This window comes from Portunus trituberculatus, chromosome 41 (assembly GCF_017591435.1).
Source record: "Portunus trituberculatus isolate SZX2019 chromosome 41, ASM1759143v1, whole genome shotgun sequence".
NCBI lineage: Eukaryota > Metazoa > Arthropoda > Malacostraca > Decapoda > Portunidae > Portunus > Portunus trituberculatus.
The window spans coordinates 11998090-12020409 of record NC_059295.1 but is presented as its reverse complement, the minus strand read 5'-3'; the positions used below and the strand labels follow the sequence as shown (position 1 = coordinate 12020409).

Genomic DNA, 22320 nt, shown 5'->3' with positions numbered 1-22320 from the left:
CAGCCTGCCTGCGTAACATCATAATCCTTAAACAGAACATTTTACAGAACTGCATACACTTAACCCCTTCAATATGGTGACGCCTATGTGGGCGTCATGAAGCCCCAGTAGCAAATATGGTGACGCCTACGTAGGCGTCATATTTCTTTTCTGAGCTTTCTTCAGTTCAGTTGTCCCGTATAGTGTGTTGGATACCAACTACACACGCCGTATGCTGTCCTTGAAATCCTAGTGCTCCTCCCACCATCCTTGTCTCCACCAATCACTAAAGATAAGCTACATGCGTCCCACCTTGTGTCTAAAATTACCGAATGGCATAGACTGTTCCCATCTCTCTCTCTCTCTCTCTCTCTCTCTCTCTCTCTCTCTCTCTCTCTCTCTCTCTCTCTCTCTCTCTCTCTCTCTCTCTCTCTCCTCCTCCTCCATCTCCCTTTCCTCCCTCCCTCCCCCTCTCCGTCTCGAAAGATAAGTTACAGGTAACATTCGTGAAAACACACACACACACACACGGTAATAGAGAGACTGTCTATATGAAAGAGATTAAAGTAACCAAGCTTGAAATAAAAATGTTGATGACGGAATTGGATGAGGAAAAGGCAATGGGACCGGATGAAGTCTCAGGCAGAATACTGAAAGAATGTAGGGAAGAACTAGCAAGTCCAATATACAACATCATAAAATGCTCAGTAGAAAATGGAACAGTGCCAGTGGAGTGGAAAAAAGCTGAGGTGGTTTCCATATATAAGAGCGGAAGGAAGGAAGAACCTTTAAATTACAGACCGGTATCACTAACTAGTGTAATATGCAAGATGTGTGAAAAAGTAATAAAGAAGCAATGGATTGAGTTTCTTGAAGACAACAAAATATTATCAAATAGCCAATTTGGTTTTAGAAAAGGTCGATCATGTGTGACAAATTTATTGAGTTTCTACTCTAGAATAGTTGATAAAGTACAAGAGAGAGAGGATGGGTTGACTGTATTTATTTAGATCTAAAAAGGCTTTTGATAAAGTGCCACATGAAAGATTACTATGGAAGTTAGAGGAGAAGGGTGGCTTAAAAGGAAGCACATTGAGATGGATGAAGAATTACTTAAGGGGAGAGAAATAAGGACGATAGTTAAAGATATGAAGTCCAAGTGGAGAACAGTAGACAGCGGAGTGCCACAGGGGTCAGTATTGGCACCAATACTTTTCTCGTATATATAAATGACATGCCAGAGGAGTGAACAGCTACATAAATCTGTTTGCGGACGATGCGAAACTGTGCAGAGTCATTAAACAAAAGAGGATTGTGAAATACTACAGGAAGACTTAAACAAGATCTGGAAATGGAGCAAAAAATGGGAGATGGAATTCAATGTGGACAAAAGCCATGTCATGGAAATGGGAAAAAGTGAAAGAAGACCAGTGGGAATCTATAAGATGGGAGATGGAGTAGAACTAGAAAAAGTAAAAAGGAAAAGGACTTGGGAGTGACAATGGAAGAAAATAATCAACCGGTAAGCCATATTGATAGAATTTTCAGAGAGCGTATAATTTGCTAAGGAATATTGGAGTAGCATTTCACTATATGGACAAGGAAATGATGAAGAAATTGATAAGTACTAAAATAAGACCTAGATTGGAATATGCAGGAGTTGTGTGGACTCCCCATAAAAGAAACACATAAGAAAATTAGAGACTACAAAAATGGCTACAAGAATGGTTCCAGAATTTAAAGGGATGGCATATGAGGAGAGACTAAAGGCAATGGATCTACCAACCTTGGAGCAGAGAGAGAGAGGGATCTGATACAAGTTTATAAATTGATTAACGGAATGGAGGAAGTGGATAATGAGAAACTGATTCTGAGAGAAGAATATGACTTTAGAAGCACAAGATCGCATAGTAAGAAACTAAGGAAGGACGATGTCTGAGAGATGTTAAAAATTTAGTTTCCCGCAAAGATGTGTTGAGACTTGGAACAGTTTGAGTGAGGAAGTGGTGTCAGCAAAGAGTGTACATAGTTTTAAAGAAAAATTGGATAAGTGTAGATATGGAGACGGGACCACACGAGCATAAAGCCCAGGCCCTGTAAAACTACAACTAGGTAAATACACACACACACACAAATAAAAAACAACAAATTTTCTAATCTCTCTCTCTCTCTCTCTCTCTCTCTCTCTCTCTCTCTCTCTCTCTCTCTCTCTCTCTCTCTCTCTCTCTCTCTCTCTCCTCTCCCTCCCTCCACCTCTTCCTCTCGAAAGATAAGCTACATGTGTCCCGCTTGTGTCTAAAATATTAGCAAATGTCAATCTCTCTCTCTCTCTCTCTCTCTCTCTCTCTCTCTCTCTCTCTCTCTCTCTCTCTCTCTCTCTCTCTCTCTCTCTCTCTCTCTCTCTCTCTCTCTCTCTCTCTCTCTCGAAGAGAGAATATCTTTCCTCTTGAGGCGATATAGTGACTAAAAAATAGCAATATAATACACAAAGACGACAAGTATGACAAGCTTGCACGAGTTTCCTGCGCTCGGGCGCGCTGCACTACCATCTGTATATCATACAGGCGGGCTTTTTTAACATCCGGGGCGAAGGGGTTAACCCTCGGCTATCGCGCCCAATTGGGGCCGAAATAGCCGCGCCATAGCCGAAAACGCGATAGCCGAATTGATCTTGGCGTGAAGGCAGTTTTGGCCAATGAGCGCTCAGATATCCCATGACGTCATGGCTGGGTGCGCGATAGCAGGCATCTGAGGTCGCAATAATGAAATCTTAGCAGGTTTTCATGGGTGCGCGATAGCAATAAAACGCGATAGCCGAAGTCGCGATAGCTGAGGGTTGACTGTAATATCTAAATTTTCCCTGGCAAGAGTTCCCAGTCAGTCCAAGCCCCTCTGAGGGGCAGCACTGGAAAGGCCAGCAAGGGCTCCAGAACTTGATCTGTCCAGGAAGTGATATCAACCAGACTACTCAAAATACCCTTTAATTGAGTAGCCATACGCCAGGGAAGACTCACAGACAGATCTTTACTCTCCACCAAGTGAAGCAGTTCATCATTGAGGGGAAGAGCCCCACAGGAATCTCCTTCTGGAGTGTACCACCTCTCTGCCCTTGAAGGCCACCTCCTGGGCAAGGCAAACTTGGCTGAAGCCGGATTAGGGATCCCCAGGGAACGTCCCAGTTGTTCCCTGCGAACCTCCAGGGCCAGGGGAGAATGAGGCAGCACCTACAGAGTGGGGCCAGGTTGTGAAGTCCCCGAGGTATGCTTGACTCCAGTCTAAAGAGTGGAAGCAAGAAAAGAGGGCATGGGGAGACCCAAGGACTCTCTCACTGAGGTAATAAGCTCGCGAAAGGAGGCCGCACCCTCCTCATCTGAAGTGCCAGCCTCCCCTAAGGGAACGTCATCAAAAACCTCATCCACCTCTTCAGAAAATGAAGGCCAGCCTGTGGCAGCAGCCTGACTAACTACTGCGCCACCAGGGTCCGTGCCCGCATCAACTGGCCGGTGTGGGACCTGCAAGGACATTGACCCATGCAGCAAATCAACATGAGGCAGGCCCATGGAAGACATGCCTGCTGAGCCTGCAAAATTACCATCATTCGGCAACACACCAGGGAGTGGCACTCCATGAAGTCCCGTTTCTTTGCCACCAACAAGGCCCAAGGAGGAGACTGGCATGGCGGGAGCTGGCTCCTCACAAACCCCCGAGGCCTTATCAGAGAGAAGAGCCGCATATAGACTCAATCCACTGACCTCAGGACCAGCCACGGAAGAAATAGGATTAGCGGGAGCCTGCAAACCACTCAGTCCTGGAGCCACACCGGGGAGTGGGGCTGCATGCAAGCTCATTCCACTAAGACCTGAAAACTCCCTGGAAGCACCTGACACAGTGGGAGTCTGTGCCACACTCACTCCTGGGGCCACGCTAGGGAGTGGGGCCGCACTCAAGCTCACACCCAGAAACCAAAGAAGTCCGCGAAAGAGCCTGAAACAATGGGGGACTGGACCCCCTCACTCCCAGAGCCAGACTAGGGAGAGGGGCCACACACACACTAACTCCACTGAGCCCTGAAAATTCCGTGAAAGGGCCAGGAACAGCGGGAGAAGGCACGCCACTTGCTACCGGCGGCGAGGCAGAGTGCGAGGCTGCACGCAAATTCACTCCCCCGACAGCCAACTCCGGGGCAGGGCTTGGAACAGAGGGAACCTGCCCCCCACTCACTTCCGGAGCCAAACCTGGAAGAGGGGACACACTGAGACTCACTCCACTACCAGCAGCCACCACTGAAGGGCCTGAGCCGGGGGAAGACCGGAGCCCCCTTACACCTGGCACCAACCTGGGGGATGGACGCACACTTGCTCCATCATCCACAAACCCTGAAAACGCAGAACCGGAGGCAGGGGGCATCAAGACCGCTGACAACTGGCAATAGAAGCCTTCATAGCAGCCAGATCAGACTCTACAGTGACAAACCTGCTGGCCCAAGGGGCCTCAGAAGCCAGCTCCTGCCGGTGAGAACGCTTCTCACTGGAACTGCCAGACAACTTAGCCCGCTTCTTTTCCTTAGCAGAACGATTCTCAGTATCCTTCGTAAACCCTTGGAACTGGAGAAGGAAGAGGTGGGAACACTCACTACACCAGTCTTCGGCTGAGCACATGGCGGGCTGACAAGACACACAGCAGGAATGTGGCTCTAAAGCCTCTTCCGGCAACCACCTCTTGCATCCAACACATCTCTGAGTGGCCATAGTAACTCAGGGAGAAGTAGAAATGGAAGCGGCAAGGAAGCAGACACCAAAAAAGGCAGGAAGAAGTGAGAAGAGGTGCAGGTGAACACCGTGCCGAGCACAGAAAGGATATGAGGTTTGATTGGCCAGCTGGGCTGGTGGTTCCCGCACATGCATGCTGAGGTGACATGGTACTTTTATAGGCACAATCTCTATATAGAGGTGCTGGTTGATTTTCTGTGCTGAGTGTGGGAATAGTGGCATATAGGCATATGTAATTACATATGGGTAATTAGTATATGTAGAAACAAAGGGAATACCTGTTGAACTTGTGTGTGGAAAAAGGGTTTGCAAATATCATCTCTGGATATGAAATGATCCACAGGTATACAGTGAGGAGGAGGCTTGCAGGTTTTGAGAATACCTGAATGATCTGAACAGTATCTTATAATGACTTATATGTCACTAAGTTCATTCAGTACATCATTTTTGGATGAATAATTTCTGAGCTGGAGATGTTGTGAAGCAGTCATCTTAGCAGTGGGTGCATCTGTCAAGAGTCACTAAGATTGGGTGTCTGGGAATGGATTAGTCCATTTTACATTGATTGCTATATGGAAAGTAGCTTCGGCTTTTTAACATTTCATGTTTTAAACAACATTCAGAAACAAATTAGGTTTGAGAACCTAGATTCTGTTGTACATATTGTGTAGTGAACATTAGTTTTTCAAAGTGTTTTTTTTAAGTGAATTAAATTATTAACAGTGTTTCATAGGAATTATTATATAATGTAGTAATTTTAAAATTTTGGAGCATTTCAGTGTAACCATAGTATAGGTACATACTACAATCATGAAATTCTTGGTTGAAATGTAAGTTTTTAAGATTTGGTTGATGTACAACCAGTTCTCCTAAAGTAAACAGTTTATTTGGAATTGTATCATGATAATATCCTCAGGCTTGCAATACGTACAGTGTTTTTCACATTGCAAGAAAGTTATTATTCATCCCACAGGACAGTGACTTATTCTTCTTGCAAGACACTTGCTATCTTTATAAAACAATTTTACATAGTGATTTTTATACCCACTGGATGTCTAGTAGTTATTAAGTCAAATTTGTCAAATGAAGGTAACTCCATTGTATATTTTATTGATATTGACTTCATGGATTATGGGTCTATGCATTTTCAGTTGGAAATTCCAATATTCCTGGAAATTTTTGTAAATTTGATTTTTTTTTTGGTGTCTTATTAGATAATTGTCACCCACCAATGATTTATGTTCATGAATTTATTTTTCTTGCTCTTAAATACATTATATACTTACATCACTACAAAGAGTTTGCTTTTTTTGTTTAAGTTTCTTCTGGTGATTTTAAGCATTTAATTTAATTCTTTAGAAAATCAGCCTTAGGACTCACTTTGGAAAAGTGAGTGAACAGACAAGTTTGCTGTAGCATATGCATGTGTATATTGCCAATGCAAATTTATACCCAATTACAAAAGTGTTGAAAATTCATATCAATAGAGTACAATGCTTTTATAATGACCAGCAACCTTCAGCATCATAATTGCCAATGATTTATGTTCATGAATTTATTTTTCTTGCTCTTAAATACATTATATACTTACATCACTACAAAGAGTTTGCTTTTTTTGTTTAAGTTTCTTCTGGTGATTTTAAGCATTTAATTTAATTCTTTAGAAAATCAGCCTTAGGACTCACTTTGGAAAAGTGAGTGAACAGACAAGTTTGCTGTAGCATATGTATGTGTATATTGCCAATGCAAATTTATACCCAATTACAAAAGTGTTGAAAATTCATATCAATAGAGTACAATGCTTTTATAATGACCAGCAACCTTCAGCATCATAATTGCCTTGGAAATCATTACTGCATGTGAATGTAATTTTGCCATTTCACAGAACTCATTCTTACATCATGTCAGTCTTCAGTCCGTTGTGTTAGTGAGCAAACATAAGCACATCACCTACTGTAGCTGAGCTTTTTCTTGTGTGATATTGAGGCTTCTGACTAATTAGTCATCAGCAGTATGTTAGCAACCGTGCTTGTTTTTTTGTGAGCATCTAAGGCTTATGTTTCCAGAGAATATGAATAAAGTTTGACATTGCCATCAAAGCTATAGTAGTAATGAAAATGTCTGCAGTTTCACTTTAGAGGCACTTTGATATCAGGATAAGAATTTTGGTGACCTCTGCATGTGACATCCATTTACCAGGTATCATGGTGAATATAGAAGAGAAACACTGCAGTGCAAAGGAGACAGGGGAGATGGCAAGTGAAGCAATGCAGAGAGAGCACTGCATACACCCTCTCTCAGGTAGAACCTTAAAAACCACTAGGAGAAAATCTTTTCTCAAGCCATTCTGATTGACTTTTAAGTTGCTAAATCTGTATAAAAAGAAGAAGAAAAAGCCAATAGCTTACATATAGCTTTGTGCATGTAAGTCTGAGACCCTTTGTAAAGTGTGGTTGGAATATGCTGCAATGTTATGTTTCTGTACACATGAATACTTTCCACTTGTCTTTGTGCTGAACCATCATGGTATTGCATGTAAAATATTGTACATCCTTCCCATTCAGTGATGTGTGAGTTTTTTACTGTGTATATATACATAGTTGGTTCTTGAATCAACATTAGGATAATATTACCTCAATATATCTGATTGATTCAAGTTTCTTGTATAAATATAATAATGGTATCAAATAAACATTAGCACCAAGTTAATTATATTGAATTAGTTTTTTTCAAGTAGGTACATAATGGTCTTTTGTAGATTTCTGCATAACTCAGTCTTATTTCAGTTTATCAATTAACTAACCCAAGAGTTAGTTAATTTTTTTTTTCTTGCTATGATTAATTATGAAATATTGGAAATGATAAAGAAAATGTAAGATACCAGACATCTGTTGGCATGTTCATAGATATTAATGATACTGTACAATAGAGATGTACCGATACCAAAATTTTGGCCGATTCCGATACCGATACCGATACCACCTAATTGGGCCGATACTGATACTATTACCGATACCGATACCACTGATACCGATACTACTACCAATACCGATACTTCTACTTATAGTGATTACTGCACTGGACACCAGGATGAAGTTGATGGATGGCGAGCGTTATCAGATGGGAGGCTTTTTTTTGGGGGATGCTGTAAGTCCTTCTGAGAACGTTTGTGAAATAGGAGCAATTCTAGAAGCTTTTTGAAGCCATTTGCAAAGGTAAATTACTCAGTAATTGGAATGAGTATCTTCTCAATCTTCTGATTTGTCAGTTATTTTAAATTCTTACTTCTTACTCCTTTAGCTACCATTTGGTCTTGTGCATTTTCATCATTAATTTTATTGATGATATTTTGGCGATCAAAAATATTTTTGAAATTATTAAAATTGTAAAACAGACAAAATATTAGCAAAAAGTGTATGTTTCTCTTTAATTAAATCGGACATCTGACATCTGATATTAGTAGACCAATTCAGAAACGTGAGCTTTCACCTAATATTTTCAATTAAATAGAAAAAAAAGTTTAGTTTATTCTAAATTTCTAGGTTGTGGCTTATTACCACAAAAAACAGTATTCTATGACATACGGTAATCACCACGGAAACTTAATACGCCGTATTATATTAATTTGGTGTCATCAATATCTTATATCGAATATATCACTAAGTAGTAAATTCCTTTTAGGTATCGGAAATATCGGCATAAAATAAGCCGATACCAATACCGACACCCAAAAAATGGGCCGATACTGCCGATTCCGATACCGATGCATCGGTACATCTCTACTGTACAAGTAATGCAAACATCTAGCTAGGAGGTTACTTTTTATGAATTATCTCTGATGTGTTTCTGTAAATAGACAAACAGCTCAATTTTTTGAAATTTCAAAATCAATTGAATGAGCTCTGGTGATTCAAGGATTGACTATACATGTATATTTTGGCTTCCAAGAGCATGTCAGGAAAGGAATTGGTATTAAGGCAAGGACAACTTTGTTGTCAAATTATGAAAATAGAGATTTCATTTCTTCTGGGATCCTTGTGACTGATGCACACTAGACAGTGTATGTTACTATCATGTAAGTGAGTACAGATATACGTTTGAATAAACTAGTTTTCAAACTAAATATGAATAAACAGATTATAGTATGGACATTATCAGTCTAGAACAATATTTCCTAACTTGGGGTGCCAGCATCCCAAGTGGGTGCTGAAATCAATTATAGGGAGTGCTGGGAAGTGATGCACACACTTAACTTTCATTTATCCTTCTGATAAGATATTAGTTAGGGGTGCTGGACTGCTTACACGTGACAACAGGGGATGCTATGGCAGAAAAGGTTAGGAAACGCTGGTCTAGAATCTAAATCAAACAAATTATGTATTAAATTGGTTTGAACAGAAAATTAACATTTGAAAATGGTATTCCAGAAGGTGTGAATAAAAGATGAGTTAGTGTAATATATTTGTATTTTATTGTTTAAGATATGTATAATTTTATGTCTAAGCTTCTGGTAATTAATACTGAAGATGCTGAAAAGAGCTACTTGACTTTATTCATTATATTTTTATAGTTTGTTTTAGAATTCCAAATAAGTTTTTTTTTATTACTATATTTTTTTATTACCTCATTAAAGGAAATGCACATGAAAGCACTGAAAGATTTATAAAGAAAGCATTGTCACTTTGAAGCTACATAGGAAAGCAAGAAAATGCTAGAGGTATCAGAAATGACAACACTTTTTTTTATAAACTGCAGTATATGGAGATGTTAAGAGTTTGAAATAAGGAAAAACAAGAATTCAAATCAATGGAAAAGATAAAGATAGTCTCTGATTTGTCAGTTATGTTGTTCTGATGATTTAATGCACAGATAAACTAGTATGTCAGTTAATTTAGACAGAAGTCAAGTGAATCAGGACGAATGGGATGAAATTCAAATTGATGTTCAACAATTTCTTACTAGACTTTGAAATTAAGCTGGAATAAAGTAGATATTTGAAAGTGTCTTTAAATATGAATTTGCCAGCAACAAGAGCAATGGAGGTTTTGATAAAAAAAAAGAAAAAGAATAAATAAAATAGATAAATAAAAAAAAAAAAAAATGAATGAATTAAGATTAATAAAGATGAAATTCAGTACTTTCTGTAAACAAAATTGGTATTATAGAAATTGATTTCCCATTCTCATTTAAGAAAAAAACTTGCAATTAGTGCATTCCACCATTTCAAACATATCAATTGGAAACTTAATTTAGTTCCCTGAAATGTTTGAAGCAGATTAGAGAGAATAATGATTGGCATAATATGTAGAGATAATAAGAGCACATTATAGATATAAGGATCAAGACTGAAGACATTTTAATAAGTTTTATCAAAAGAAAAGTTAACATGTGCATATGCCATGCATCACATGAATAATATCAACCTAGAAATGGTAAATGAAGGCAGTGCTGACAGAGAAATAGATGGAGGTGTGGCCTGGAATTTACAGAGCTGACAGATGAGTGAAAATGTTGAAAAAGCCATTTTCCTGCAGTGAAATCATAGAGGCTGGTGATGCCTGCTTGTGCTTCATTATGGGATGCAAGTTTGCATGTTTAGGATTGAGTAAATTTAGATTAGATGGAACAAAGTTATTGTTCTTTTATTGTTTTGTTTATCCTGTTTTTTTATGCTGTTCTTTTTTGTGTGGTGAAAGGCAAGATAGAAAAACATTGCAGATTTAGTGCTTCAGGTATTAGAGACAGTTTTTTGTCTAGCAGCTTTTAGTTTACATGCATGACAATATTGAAATATCTGATAGATGTCTGAATTGTAAAAGCATTCCAGGAAATGTAAATTAATTACAGTTCTTGTTAATTTTCAGGCCATGTGGTTACAATGACAGCAATGAATTGTGAATTGGTGTGGCAGGGGTGGACAGGAGGCGTTAGCCTCCGGCCCCAAGCCCGCCTGGATTCGAAATGGTTGAAGTCTGACCTGCAGAGCCTTCTGCAGCCAGACAATTTGCCATCACTTTATAATCAGATGGTGAAAGATGGAGAAGTTGTCGGGCCTCATGTTGAGGGAATCCTTAATTCTGCTGGAGCCACTGCTAGAAAAGGTGGGTTAAAAATTTTATAGTTAGTGTGTGTGTGTGTGTGTGTGTGTGTGTGTGTGTGTGTGTATATATTTACCTAATTGTATTTACCTAATTGTAACATACGGGAAAGGAGCTACGCTTGTACTGTCCCGTCTCCATATCTACTAATGTCCAACTTTTTCTTAAAATCATGAACATTCCTTGCGCTGACCACTTCCACATCCAAATTATTCCATGCTTCCACACTTCTATGAGGGAAGCTATATTTTTTCACATCTCTCCTATAAGTGGCCATCTTTAGTTTTTTTCCATGCCCTCTCGACAATCTTTCATTCCACATACACAGATCTTCCCTGTCCATTTTTTCCATGCCATTCATCACTCTGTATATCGCTATCAGGTCTCCCCTCTCTCGTCTGTTTTCCAGGGTCGGAAGTTGCATCCTGTTCAGTCTGTCCTCATAAGTCAAATCTCTCAAGTCAGGCACCATTTTTGTCGCAGCCCTCTGTACTTTCTCTAATTTTCTTATGTGTTTCTTCAAGTTTGGAGCCCACTGTATTGTTGCATATTCAAGCCTTGATCTTATCATTGCAGTAATTATTTTCTTCATCATTTCCTCATCTAAATATATGAACGCCACTCTTATGTTCCTCAATAAGTTCAATACTTCTCCAATTATTTTGTTTATATGTCTCTCTGGTGATAGGTCATTGGTAATTGTCACCCCAAGATCTTTTTCTTCAGTACTGGTTTTTATGTCTTCATTTCCCATCTTGTACATACCCCTGATTCTTCTTTCACTCTTGCCAAACTCTAATTTCTTGCATTTTGTCGTGTTGAACTCCATTTGCCATGTACAGCTCCATTTCCATATTCTGTCCAAGTCTTCCTGAAGTAATTCGCAATCTTTGGCACATCTCACTTTCCTTAACAATTTTGCATCGTCTGCAAATAGGCTCACATAACTGGACACCCCATCCACCATGTCATTTATATAGACCGCAAACACACACAAGTGTGTGTTTGTGTGTGTGTGTGTTTGTTCATGCATGGAATTATTTTTATATAACATTGACTTATGGTTATTGCAGGTGAGAGTGGGCACTACTACTGTAGTATGAGGGTGCTTACTTGCCCTTGCTGTGATGGTATCTGTGGGCCTCAGAGTGGGTGCAACTGTGGGCCTTGCCAGAAGCTGGATAGGGAGGAAGCTGAACGGGAGTTTGAAAGTGGTCAAAGCTCCACACCACCATCATATTCACTTCTGGAAGGGTGGCGGTGGGGTCCTCAGCCACAGGAAAATGATTTGAGGAAGTGCCTTGATGCCCTTGTGAGGGAACAGCGCTTGATGTGTTTGGATGCTGCTTCCACTACCCTTTCTGCCAGTCGGCTGCAGCAACGCTTCATTGTGGCTCATAGGTCAGACTGTGATTACAGTTTCCTGCTTTTGTTAGTTTGTTAATGATTACATGGCATTCATGGATGAAGTGTTTTGTTCACTCTTTTCAAAGTTTGAAGTCAACTTGGAAATGAGTAGAAGAAAAACTGCCAAATGCTACTTAAAAAGCAGCGTTAATTAGATATTCTATCAGAGACCTCTTAATTAGCAAGATTTAGTCATAGTTGTCTCCCCTTTGTTAATGGTTTCTTTTGCATCAACAAGCTCAAAATCAGTCAAAAGACACAAGCCTGTAGCTACTGGTTTTATGGTCCTTCCCAGTTTAAACATTTATTAGAAAACCTAGTTATATCATAATGGCAATAGCCAAGTCATTTAGAAATCAATAAGAATGTAAAGGACAGCCTCAACAAAAGGATTAAAGGGCAGTTTCACAAAATTTTCCTCTTCGATGTTTATAGGTACCTTGTTGCTCTAAAACGAGCCAGACCACCAGAGGTAAAGCCAGGTGAGACTACTAGTAAAAAGAAAATTCAGTCCAGCAACATATGGGGAGATGGTCGGGTTGGCAGAGGAACTGGAGCAGACCGTGCAACACTTGGCCTGGCTAGAGTAGGTTCTCGAGCTGCTCTGAATTTTGCCTTTGCTTTCTTGAGAAGAGCCTGGAGGTCAGGAGAAGACTCAGATCTTTGTACAGAGCTACTACAGGTAAATTTCATCTAAAAATGCAAATAAAAAACTAATGTTAAGATTTTGAATAAAAAAATAGAGTTAAAGCTTGCAACATCTGAAATGTGCATTGAGATTACTAATGTGTTTATTTTTTTTGTAATTATCATATTCTTCCATCGGATTTTGTGAAAGTTATTTAGAAATACTTTTTTTTCTCTTTAGGAATCTCTGGAAGCTCTTGAAACACTACCTGAAGCCACACTGTTTGATGAGTCTGCTGTGTCTTCTGTTTGGCTGGATGTTGTAGAGCGGTCACAAAAGTTCCTCACATCTGTAGTCCTCAGTCAAGTTCCTGGAGGTAAGTCTTGTCAAAAATTAAACCTGTATGTATCTGCATCTCAAGACTTATGTTTTATCTTCATCAGAAACTGCTAAAATAAAAGGTTATCTGAGTTTTGTAATAGTATTGTTACAAGGAATGTGCAAAGTTTGTAAATAGCAGAATTTGTGGTATTGACTATACAGTGAATGTAATTGTTTATTATGATGATCCTTATGCCATAATTCTTTCCATTAAAGCTAGTTGTGGTCTCACTGAACGTTTCCCTTTGTGTCTCACAACTCAAGGGGGCAGTCACAGCCTTCCCTCTAAAGACAACTCTCCTTCACACAGAATTACATGCACTTACCACACATACACCCTTCACTTAAAATTCAAAATTAAAAAAATGGTGACTTTAAACCCAGCCTCAGAGTCCCATTCTAGGGAGGGGACCAGAAATGTCCCCAGGTCAGACTCCTCTCTTGATGACGACCTCAGATGTCTTGAAATCTCCCTCAACTTTCTCTACATTAACTTTTGCAACATTTGCAGTCATATTTAATTTTCAATCTGTAGAACACCACCTCTCCTCTACTCAACCTCATCTTCTTTTCCTCACCAAAACACAGCTGTCTGAGGTTGCTGACAGTAGCCCCTTTTCTATTCCCTCCTACTTTCTCTGTTCTCATTTTTGTTCCAAAGTTGGATGTTGTGTCTATATGTGCAATGACTTAACTTCCTCTTGTGTCCACACTCTTGAATCTTCTGAGTTTTCCACCATCTGGCTTCAACTCAACAGTCAATCTCTAACTAAATTTATCTGTGCTGTCTATCTCTCTCCTAACTCCTCTGTCTACAGTAAATTCTTTGACTATTTAACTTCCAAAATGGAGCACATTCTGTCCCTTGCGCGGAGATCTCCATCCTTGGAGATTTCAATGTTCACCACCAGCTTTAGCTTTCCTCTCCCTTCACTGACTATCTTGGTGAACTAGCTTTCAACTTTGCTATCCTCCATGATCTAGAGCAACTGGTGCAACACCCTACTTGTATTCCTGACTGTCTTGGAGACATTCTTGAGCTTTTTCTTACCTCTAATCCTTCTGCTTATGCTGTTACCCCATCATGTCCATTGGGCTCCTCTGATCACAATCTCATTTCTGTATCTTGTCCTATTTCTCCAATCCCTCTTCAGGATCCCCCAAAGTGGAGGTGCCTCTGGCATTTTGCCTCTACCAGTTGGGGGGACCTATGGAGGTATTTTGCTGATTTTCCCTGTAATGATTACTGTTTCTTTGTCAGAGACCCATCTCTTTGTGCTGAATGCATAACAGAGATGATAGTGTCTTGTATGGAGGTGTACATTCCTCATTCTTTTTTCTCAACCTAAACCTTCTAAACCATGGCTTAACCCAGCCTGTTCTCATGCTATACATGATAGAGAGGTTGCCCACAAAAGGTACTTGAGCCTTCCATCTCCTGAATCTCATGCACTCTATATTTCTGCCCGGAATCATGCCAAGTTGTATCTTGTCCTATTTCTCCAATCCCTCTTCAGGATCCCCCAAAGTGGAAGTGCCTCTGGCATTTTGCCTCTACCAGTTGGGGGGACCTATGGAGGTATTTTGCTGATTTTCCCTGTAATGATTACTGTTTCTTTGTCAGAGACCCATCTCTTTGTGCTGAATGCATAACAGAGATGATAGTGTCTGGCATGGAGGTGTACATTGCTCACTCGTTTTCTCAACCTAAACCTTCTAGACCTTGGTTTAACACAGCCTGTTCTCATGCTATACATGATAGAGAGGTTGCCCACAAAAGGTACTTGAGCCTTCCATCTCCTGAATCTCATGCACTTTATATTTCTGCCGGAATCATGCCAAGTCTGTTCTTCAACTTGCCAAACACTCCTTCATAAATAGAAAATGTCAAAATCTTTCAAACTCAAACTCCCCTTGAGACTTCTGGCATCTAGCCAAAAATATCTCCAATAACTTCACTTCTTCATCTTTCCCTCCTTTATTTCATCCTGATGGCACCACTGCCATCTCTTCTGTCTCTAAAGCTGAACTCTTCTCTCAAACCTTTGCTAACAACTCCACCTTGGATGATTCTGGGCTTGTCCCTCCCTCTCCTCCTCCCTCTAACTATTTCATGTCTTCAATCAAAATTCTTTGTAATGTTTTCCATGCCCTCACTGGCCTAAACCCTCGGAAGGCTTATGGTCCTGATGGGGTCCCTCCTATTGTTCTCAAAAACTGTGCTTCCATGCTTGCACCTTGCCTGGCCAAACTCTTTCAACTTTGTCTATCGACTTCTACCTTTCCTTCTTGCTGGAAGTTTGCCTACATTCAGCCTGTTCCTAAAAAGGGTGACCGTTCTAATCCTTCAAACTACTGTCCTATAGCTTTAATCTCTTGCTTGTCTAAAGTTTTTAATCTATCCTCAATAGGAAGATTCTTAAACATCTGTCACTTCACAATCTTCTATCTGATTGCCAGTATGGCTTCCGTCAAGGTCGCTCTACTGGTGATCTTCTGGCTTTCCTTACTGAGTCTTGGTCATCCTCTTTTAGAGATTTTGGTGAAACTTTTGCTGTTGCATTAGACATATCAAAAGCTTTTGATAGAGTCTGGCATAAAGCTTTAATTTCCAAACTGCCCTCCTACAGTTTCTTTCCTTCTCTCTGCAACTTTATCTCAAGTTTCCTTTCCAACTGCTCTATTGCATCTGCAGTAGACAGCCACTGTTCTTCTCCTAAATCTATTAAAAGTGGTGTTCTTCAGGTTCTGTCCTGTCACCCACTTTCTTTCTATTGTTCATTAATGATGTTCTTAATGAAATTTCTTGCCCTATCCACTCATACGCTGATGATACCACCCTTTCAGAGATGACCAAACCCTTCAGGAAGTCAGCAGATCATGCAGGGATGCCACAGAATGCCTGACTTCTGATCTTTCTAAGATTTCTGATTGTGGCAGAGAAAATCTAGTAGTTTACAATGCCTCAAAAACTCAGTTCCTCCATCTATCAACTTGAGAGAATCATCCAGACAACTATCCCATCTTCTTCAATGACACTCAACTGTCTCTTTCTTCCACACTGAATATCTTCAGTCTGTCCATTACTCATAATCTTAACTGGAAAGTTCACATCTCATCTCTGCTAAAACATCTATGAAGTTAAGCATTCTATGGTATCTCTGTCAGTTTTTCTCGCCCCTCAAACTGCTAACTCTGTACAAAGGCCTTATCCGTCCATGTATGGAGTACTCTTCACATGTTTGGGGGGGTTCCTCTCACACAGTTTTATTAGATAGGGTGGAATGAAAAGCTTTTCATCTCATCAACTCCCCTCCTCTGACTGACTGTCTTCAGCCTCTTTCTCACTGCTGAAATGTTGCATCTCTTTCTATCTTTTATCGTTATTTTCATGCTAACTGTTCTACTCATCTTGCTAACTGCATGCCTCCCCCCTTTGGCCTTGATGCACAAGGCTTTCTTCTTCCTCTTGTCCCTATTCTGTCCAACTCTCTAATGCAAAAGTTAACTAGTACTTTCAATCTACTCTCAATCATTCATACCTTTCTCTGGTAAACTCTGGAAGTCCCTCCCTGCTTCTGCATTTCTGTCTTCCTATGACTTGACTTCTATTTAAAGAGAGTATCAAGACATTTGTTCCCTAATTTTAGCTAACTCTGTACTTTTCTTTTAGAGAACCAGCACTTTTTTTTTTTTTTTTATATATATATATTTTGTTGCCCTTGGCTGGCCTTCTCTCCTGCATAAAAAAAAAAAAAAAATATCAGCTTTTGTCTTGTTACATATGAGGTTTATAGTGTACAAAGAAGGACAACTAGATTGCATGGTAATATGTTTTTGGCAGCATCTGGTAGCTTAATTCTTGTTGCATTGTATGGTGTTGGAAGAAAAGAAAAGGTAACCTTGGAGTTGGTAATTCTTAAGTAAAAAATTATGTAATTTTTTAGTGGAATTTAGTTGGCATGGAATGTGTAGAGTGTGGTGGTTATGTTAAAAGAAATATGTGACTTAACCAATGGAGTGAGGGTAATATGGAAATAGGAAAATATAGCGCTGGAAGGATCAATATTAAAATGGATGATTGGCTTTTTGACAGATGAGAAATGAGAACATTAGTCAGAGGCATTAAGTTGAGATGAAGAGTGGTAATAAGTTGAGTTCCACAAGGCTCAATACTAGCATCAGTCATGTGCAATATATGTAAATGACATTGACAGGAGAGATGGCAAGGTACATGAGTCTCTTTACTGATGATGCTAAGATTATGAGAAAAGTAACAATTAAAGAAGACTGTGAAGCTCTGAATCAAAACTTGATCAAGAAAAATGAATAGTCATTGAAGTGGAACATGAAGTTAGATGCCAAGAAATTCAGTGTGGTGGAATTGGAAAGAGTGCAGAAAGAACAAAAGGAAGTGTAGGATGACCAATGAGAGATCAGGCAGGACGTTGCAACTTTAATTCATTATTGTTTCAACTTGCATGTGTCATAATATTATCAACAAACTACCTGGTAATTATATATATCTCCCATGTGCAGCAGAAAACTAAACTTAATGGCAATATTATGATTTAAAAAAAAAAAAAAAAAAAAAAAAAAAAACAATCCCCACAACTTCAAAGGCATACATAGTAATATAGAGAAACTTACGCGGTACCTCCTGTCACTGGACACCCACAATGCATCCTAAACCTTCTGAGCCTTGAAGGAACACACAGAGACTGGTGCACTCTGCACAACCCTTGGCAATAACGTGTCGGGTCACTGGCTTTCCACCACCTACTCCCAGCACCGCAGCCGTCAACATGTAACTCATGCGCAAGAACCACACCCACATGTAAATCCTGCTCAAAACCCACATCTTACAATACACATGATAATCACAGCCAAGTAGAACAGTTTAAAATGCATTTAACATACCTTCCAAGGCCGACCCAGGAACCCAGGCACCTCACACAGCTGGCACCACCCTTGGTGTTGACACAACCTGGGCAACGTCACCACTGGCCAACCAGAGTGTACCCATAAACACCTTACTTCCCTAAATAATGTAGATCCTCACCCAAGTAACATACAAAAGATACACTAAATATATCTTCATTAATATGATATACAAATATACTTACAAAATACATGAAATAAGAAAACTTAATATTAATACAGGCAACCCCGCTTGATGAAGGTTTACACAACAAAATTTCGCTACAACAAAGGTTTCCTCTTACTACCATCTGTACGTTTAACGAACACCAAACTCGCTCTAACGAAATTTTATCCAGGTAATTTTTTCCAAGTTTGAAAGCCCCGCTGTATCATGCAAGCCGACAGGCTTTTGAATACACCAGCGCCTCTCGTGGACAAAACACGCACCACTCACTCCCCTAGTTCAAAACAATAACAGCGTCAGCAGCAGCTCGTCTTCCCCCACTCTAGATGCCACCATAACGCCCTGCAATCTTGCCTAGCTTTGCTAAGAAGACCAGGAAGTCTCTTATTCTGGAAGTGAAGTTGGATATTATTCACAGACACGAGAGAGATGAGAAAACTAATAGCATTGCTCGCCACCATCTTGACTCCATCTACTGTCTTTCCTATTTTCAAGTTGCAGACTCTATTAAGAAGGCTGGTGAGACCTTATCTTCCTTGCAAGCTAAATAACCACCTGAACTCGTGACTCTGCAATGGATAAAATGGAAAACCTTGTGGAAGTGTGGTGCATAAGTTTTGTATGCGGTAGAATGATGCGCCCTTTGTTTACATTCCACAGGTTGCCAGCTAGCGTATTTCCCGCTTCACTCTCCCTCCCTTCATAAATCTAAGATCATCAACATTATAAAGTTACTTACATACATACATTAGTGTACATTATAATGACTTAGTCTTAAATTAAACTGCTTAAATGGTTAATTTCATAATTTTTACTTTCATTAAACCTTTCACTGTACTATGATGCACTCTCACTTTGTTTACTCTTGATGGAAGTTCTGTCAGGGGTCAAACTTGTTATAATTGGTTTGTTTAACAAAGGGTTTTTTAGGAACGTAACCCCTTCGTTAAGCAGGGGTCGCTTGTATACAGAACTGTCCCAAAACCCGGGCAAACATGAACAACCCGCTAATTACTCCAATTCACTGTGATTCATGATACAGGAAGTAACTATTTGGAAAATAAAGGCAACTAAAAGAATAGAAGAAAAGGATTTGGGAGTAACCATTTCTAATAAGCTGTTGTTTGAGAAATATATAAACAAGATCACTGGAGAGACATACAATCTACTAAGAAATATCAAAATAGTGTTCACCTCTATTAATGAGGATATGATAAAGAAAGGAAAATGCCACAAAATTGTAAGATTAAATGAGTACTTACCAAGTATAAAGTTTGATTGCAATTTCACGAACATTTAACGACGTCATTGAGAGAGTAGGTTTGAGGAAGCAGCCACAAAGAACTGCAGGGGCTGAGACCTCGAAATGAGCTCCATGACCAGAAAGGGCTGGGAAGGAGGGCATTGTATACCACCGTGACGTTAAATGTTCGTGAAATTGCGATCAAACTTCATACTTGGTAAGTACTCGTTTAATCTTACAATTTCACGACACAATATTTAACTGACATCACGGTGGTACCAATGAGAGCTTTAGAGAGGTTCCTCAAACCTACAAAGAGCACTCGGAGATTAGAAAGGAGAAGGCTGACCAAGCAAAGCGCGAGCAGAGTTGACGTGGACTGTGTGGAGGTAGCCAGCGAACTGACGTTGGATAGGTAGCAGGACATCTTATTGGTACCGCCGTGACGTCAGTTAAATATCATGACGTGAAATTGACAATATCTGAAAATGCAGCTCCAATAATATATGCTTTCAAATTGAAATTAAGTATTGATCTTAGCTTCTTGGTAATTTTCTATATGTAGTCCAATGGCCTTTATTTCAAGCAATGTTTTTTGGACACAAAAATGCTGAAATCCACCTATGAATGGCTGAATTAACCCCTAGCCGGCGGCAGTGGACGTTGGCTGTCTCCTAAAATGTGAATCGTCTATATATAGCTTCTGCCGCCTACTGGTGTGCAGCATAAATTTAGTTACACCGCATTTTGTTACGTTTTGACAGCATCTTTATATAGACTTTACCACAATTTTGCGCCGTGTTTACAAGTTTCTCAAATCAAACTTTAGGCTTTAAAGTGAAATTTCTTTATATGTTTACTAGGATAATGGAGTCACTCACACCCACATTAAAAAATGTGTCCAGGACTTGTGACCTGGATGTGGTTTCCCTCCACCCTCCCAATTTTTTTTGTTTTTGTTTTTTGCTTTTTCAGTTATGTGATGGTTTCCTCTCTTACTTTGGTAGCTGTTCTGATGTGTGGTACAGCTTAAAGCAGGGAGTTATGCACAAGCAAACTTGGCAAATATCACAGCTGTAAATACTTCTCTTTACTTTTTTTTGCATTGCACAAAAGGTACATCTCCTCTGAACTTTCTTTGTGGTGTCACCTTCTGCTGACGGTGTCTCTATTGGAAAATGCCTTCCACTCAGTCGTGTAGGGCATGGCCCAAGAGTGACTGAGGTTGTAGGTTTCCTTATCCAGTACACATCTTTCCCATAGGTTTTTACTATTTGTTCAATCAAAAGCATCTTGAAGTCAAGGAGTTTTTTCTGACCACCATTTCTTTTGTAGATTACATGGCAGTTATGAAGACTCATTTCTATCAGCCTGAGAAATATCTTCTTGTAGTACTTTGTGATACCTTTGCGAGTCATACTTGAAGCAGATGTTATTTGATCCATCAGATCCACTCCCCCCATGTGCAGTTTCTTGTATTTTATGCACACTGAAGGTTTGTTGACATCTTTTCCGCCAGATTGTACAGTTTCCATTGAATCATCATAGATTGTACTAAGCATGTTTACATTCTTTTTGTCTCTCCACATCATGTGCATCACTTTGTTATTGTATCTGGTTATTGTCTCTCCCTTTTTCAGTTTCTTTTCTTTTACTTCCTGAGAGAGTCCCTTCCTGTTGAATCTTACTGTACCTATGGCATCAGTTCCATTAGCTAAAAGAATATCATACAACTCAAGTGATGCATAGAAGTTATCCATTCCAAGGACATAACCTTTATTGAGAAGGGGCTTTATTAGTGCAAGAACAATTTTAGTTGACTTGCCTAGCTTGGTTACATCTTGATCTGATAGTCCTGGTATTTGGCAGTTATATTCTGTTGCTTTCCCTGTATAGGGCAAAATATCCCACACATAGCCAGTTTCAGCCTCTGCTAAGATGTAAGTCTCCATTCCAAACCTTGCCCTCTTCAGTGGAATGTACCTCTTCCACTTTAGTCTTCCTTTCCATAGAAGCAATGACTCGTCAATGCTTATGTTTTCCTTAGGGATGTAATTAGACTGGAATTTGTTCCTGAATTTATCTAAAATTTCTCTAAATTTGAAAGCAGGATCTTCCTTATTTTCATTGTCAGATAAATGCAAATACTTGAGAAGTAGTACAAATCTGTCCCTTGAAATGCATTTCCCAAAAAATGGGGTTGCAAGCATCTGGTTTGTGGAATGATATGAGTAAATAGTAGGCTTCCTTACTATGCCCTGCAAAATGGCCAAGCCTATAAAGGTATACATCTCACCAACATTAGTTTCCTTCCAAACCAGATCCCTGCTCTTTCTCCTCATTTTTCCCTTCCTCCTCTTTTCCTCACCGACCTTGGCAGCATATTTGTTTGTTTCACTAACCAGATGTTCAATCATAGTATCATCTAGAAAAGCCAAAAATATGTCCAATGGGTTTTGGGGGTTTTCCAAAACCACTTTCACACCTGAGTCTCCAGTGAAAGGCAATCGATCTCTACTAACAGGAGAATGACCCATCCACCCAAGTGGAACACTGCCATCATGGTCACTAGCTTCAGCATCTGACAGGCTGTCATCTGCTTCCTCTGCAATGTTAAGTTGTGACTCATCTACACTAGCAGAGTCATCATCATCACTCCCTGATGCACTTCCTCCATCACTGCTAATATCATCCATAAACTCATCATC

The 22320-nt window shown here is 39.8% G+C and overlaps 1 protein-coding gene across 4 annotated transcripts in view; it reads left to right on the top strand.

Annotated features, from left to right (window-relative positions):
• Positions 1–22320, top strand: part of LOC123516504 (E3 ubiquitin-protein ligase HERC2-like) — a 456561-nt gene that overhangs the window by 11733 nt on the left and 422508 nt on the right. For 3 of the 4 annotated variants that reach the window (XM_045275905.1, XM_045275904.1, XM_045275906.1), the window contains exons 2-6: positions 6948–7049; positions 10613–10849; positions 11920–12247; positions 12689–12935; positions 13122–13257. In XM_045275905.1, coding sequence (XP_045131840.1) covers positions 6953–7049; positions 10613–10849; positions 11920–12247; positions 12689–12935; positions 13122–13257 — 1045 coding nt within the window. In that variant the 5' untranslated portion in view covers positions 6948–6952. The remainder of the gene's footprint in view (positions 1–6947; positions 7050–10612; positions 10850–11919; positions 12248–12688; positions 12936–13121; positions 13258–22320) is intronic. The other variant, XM_045275907.1, reaches the window with a different exon arrangement.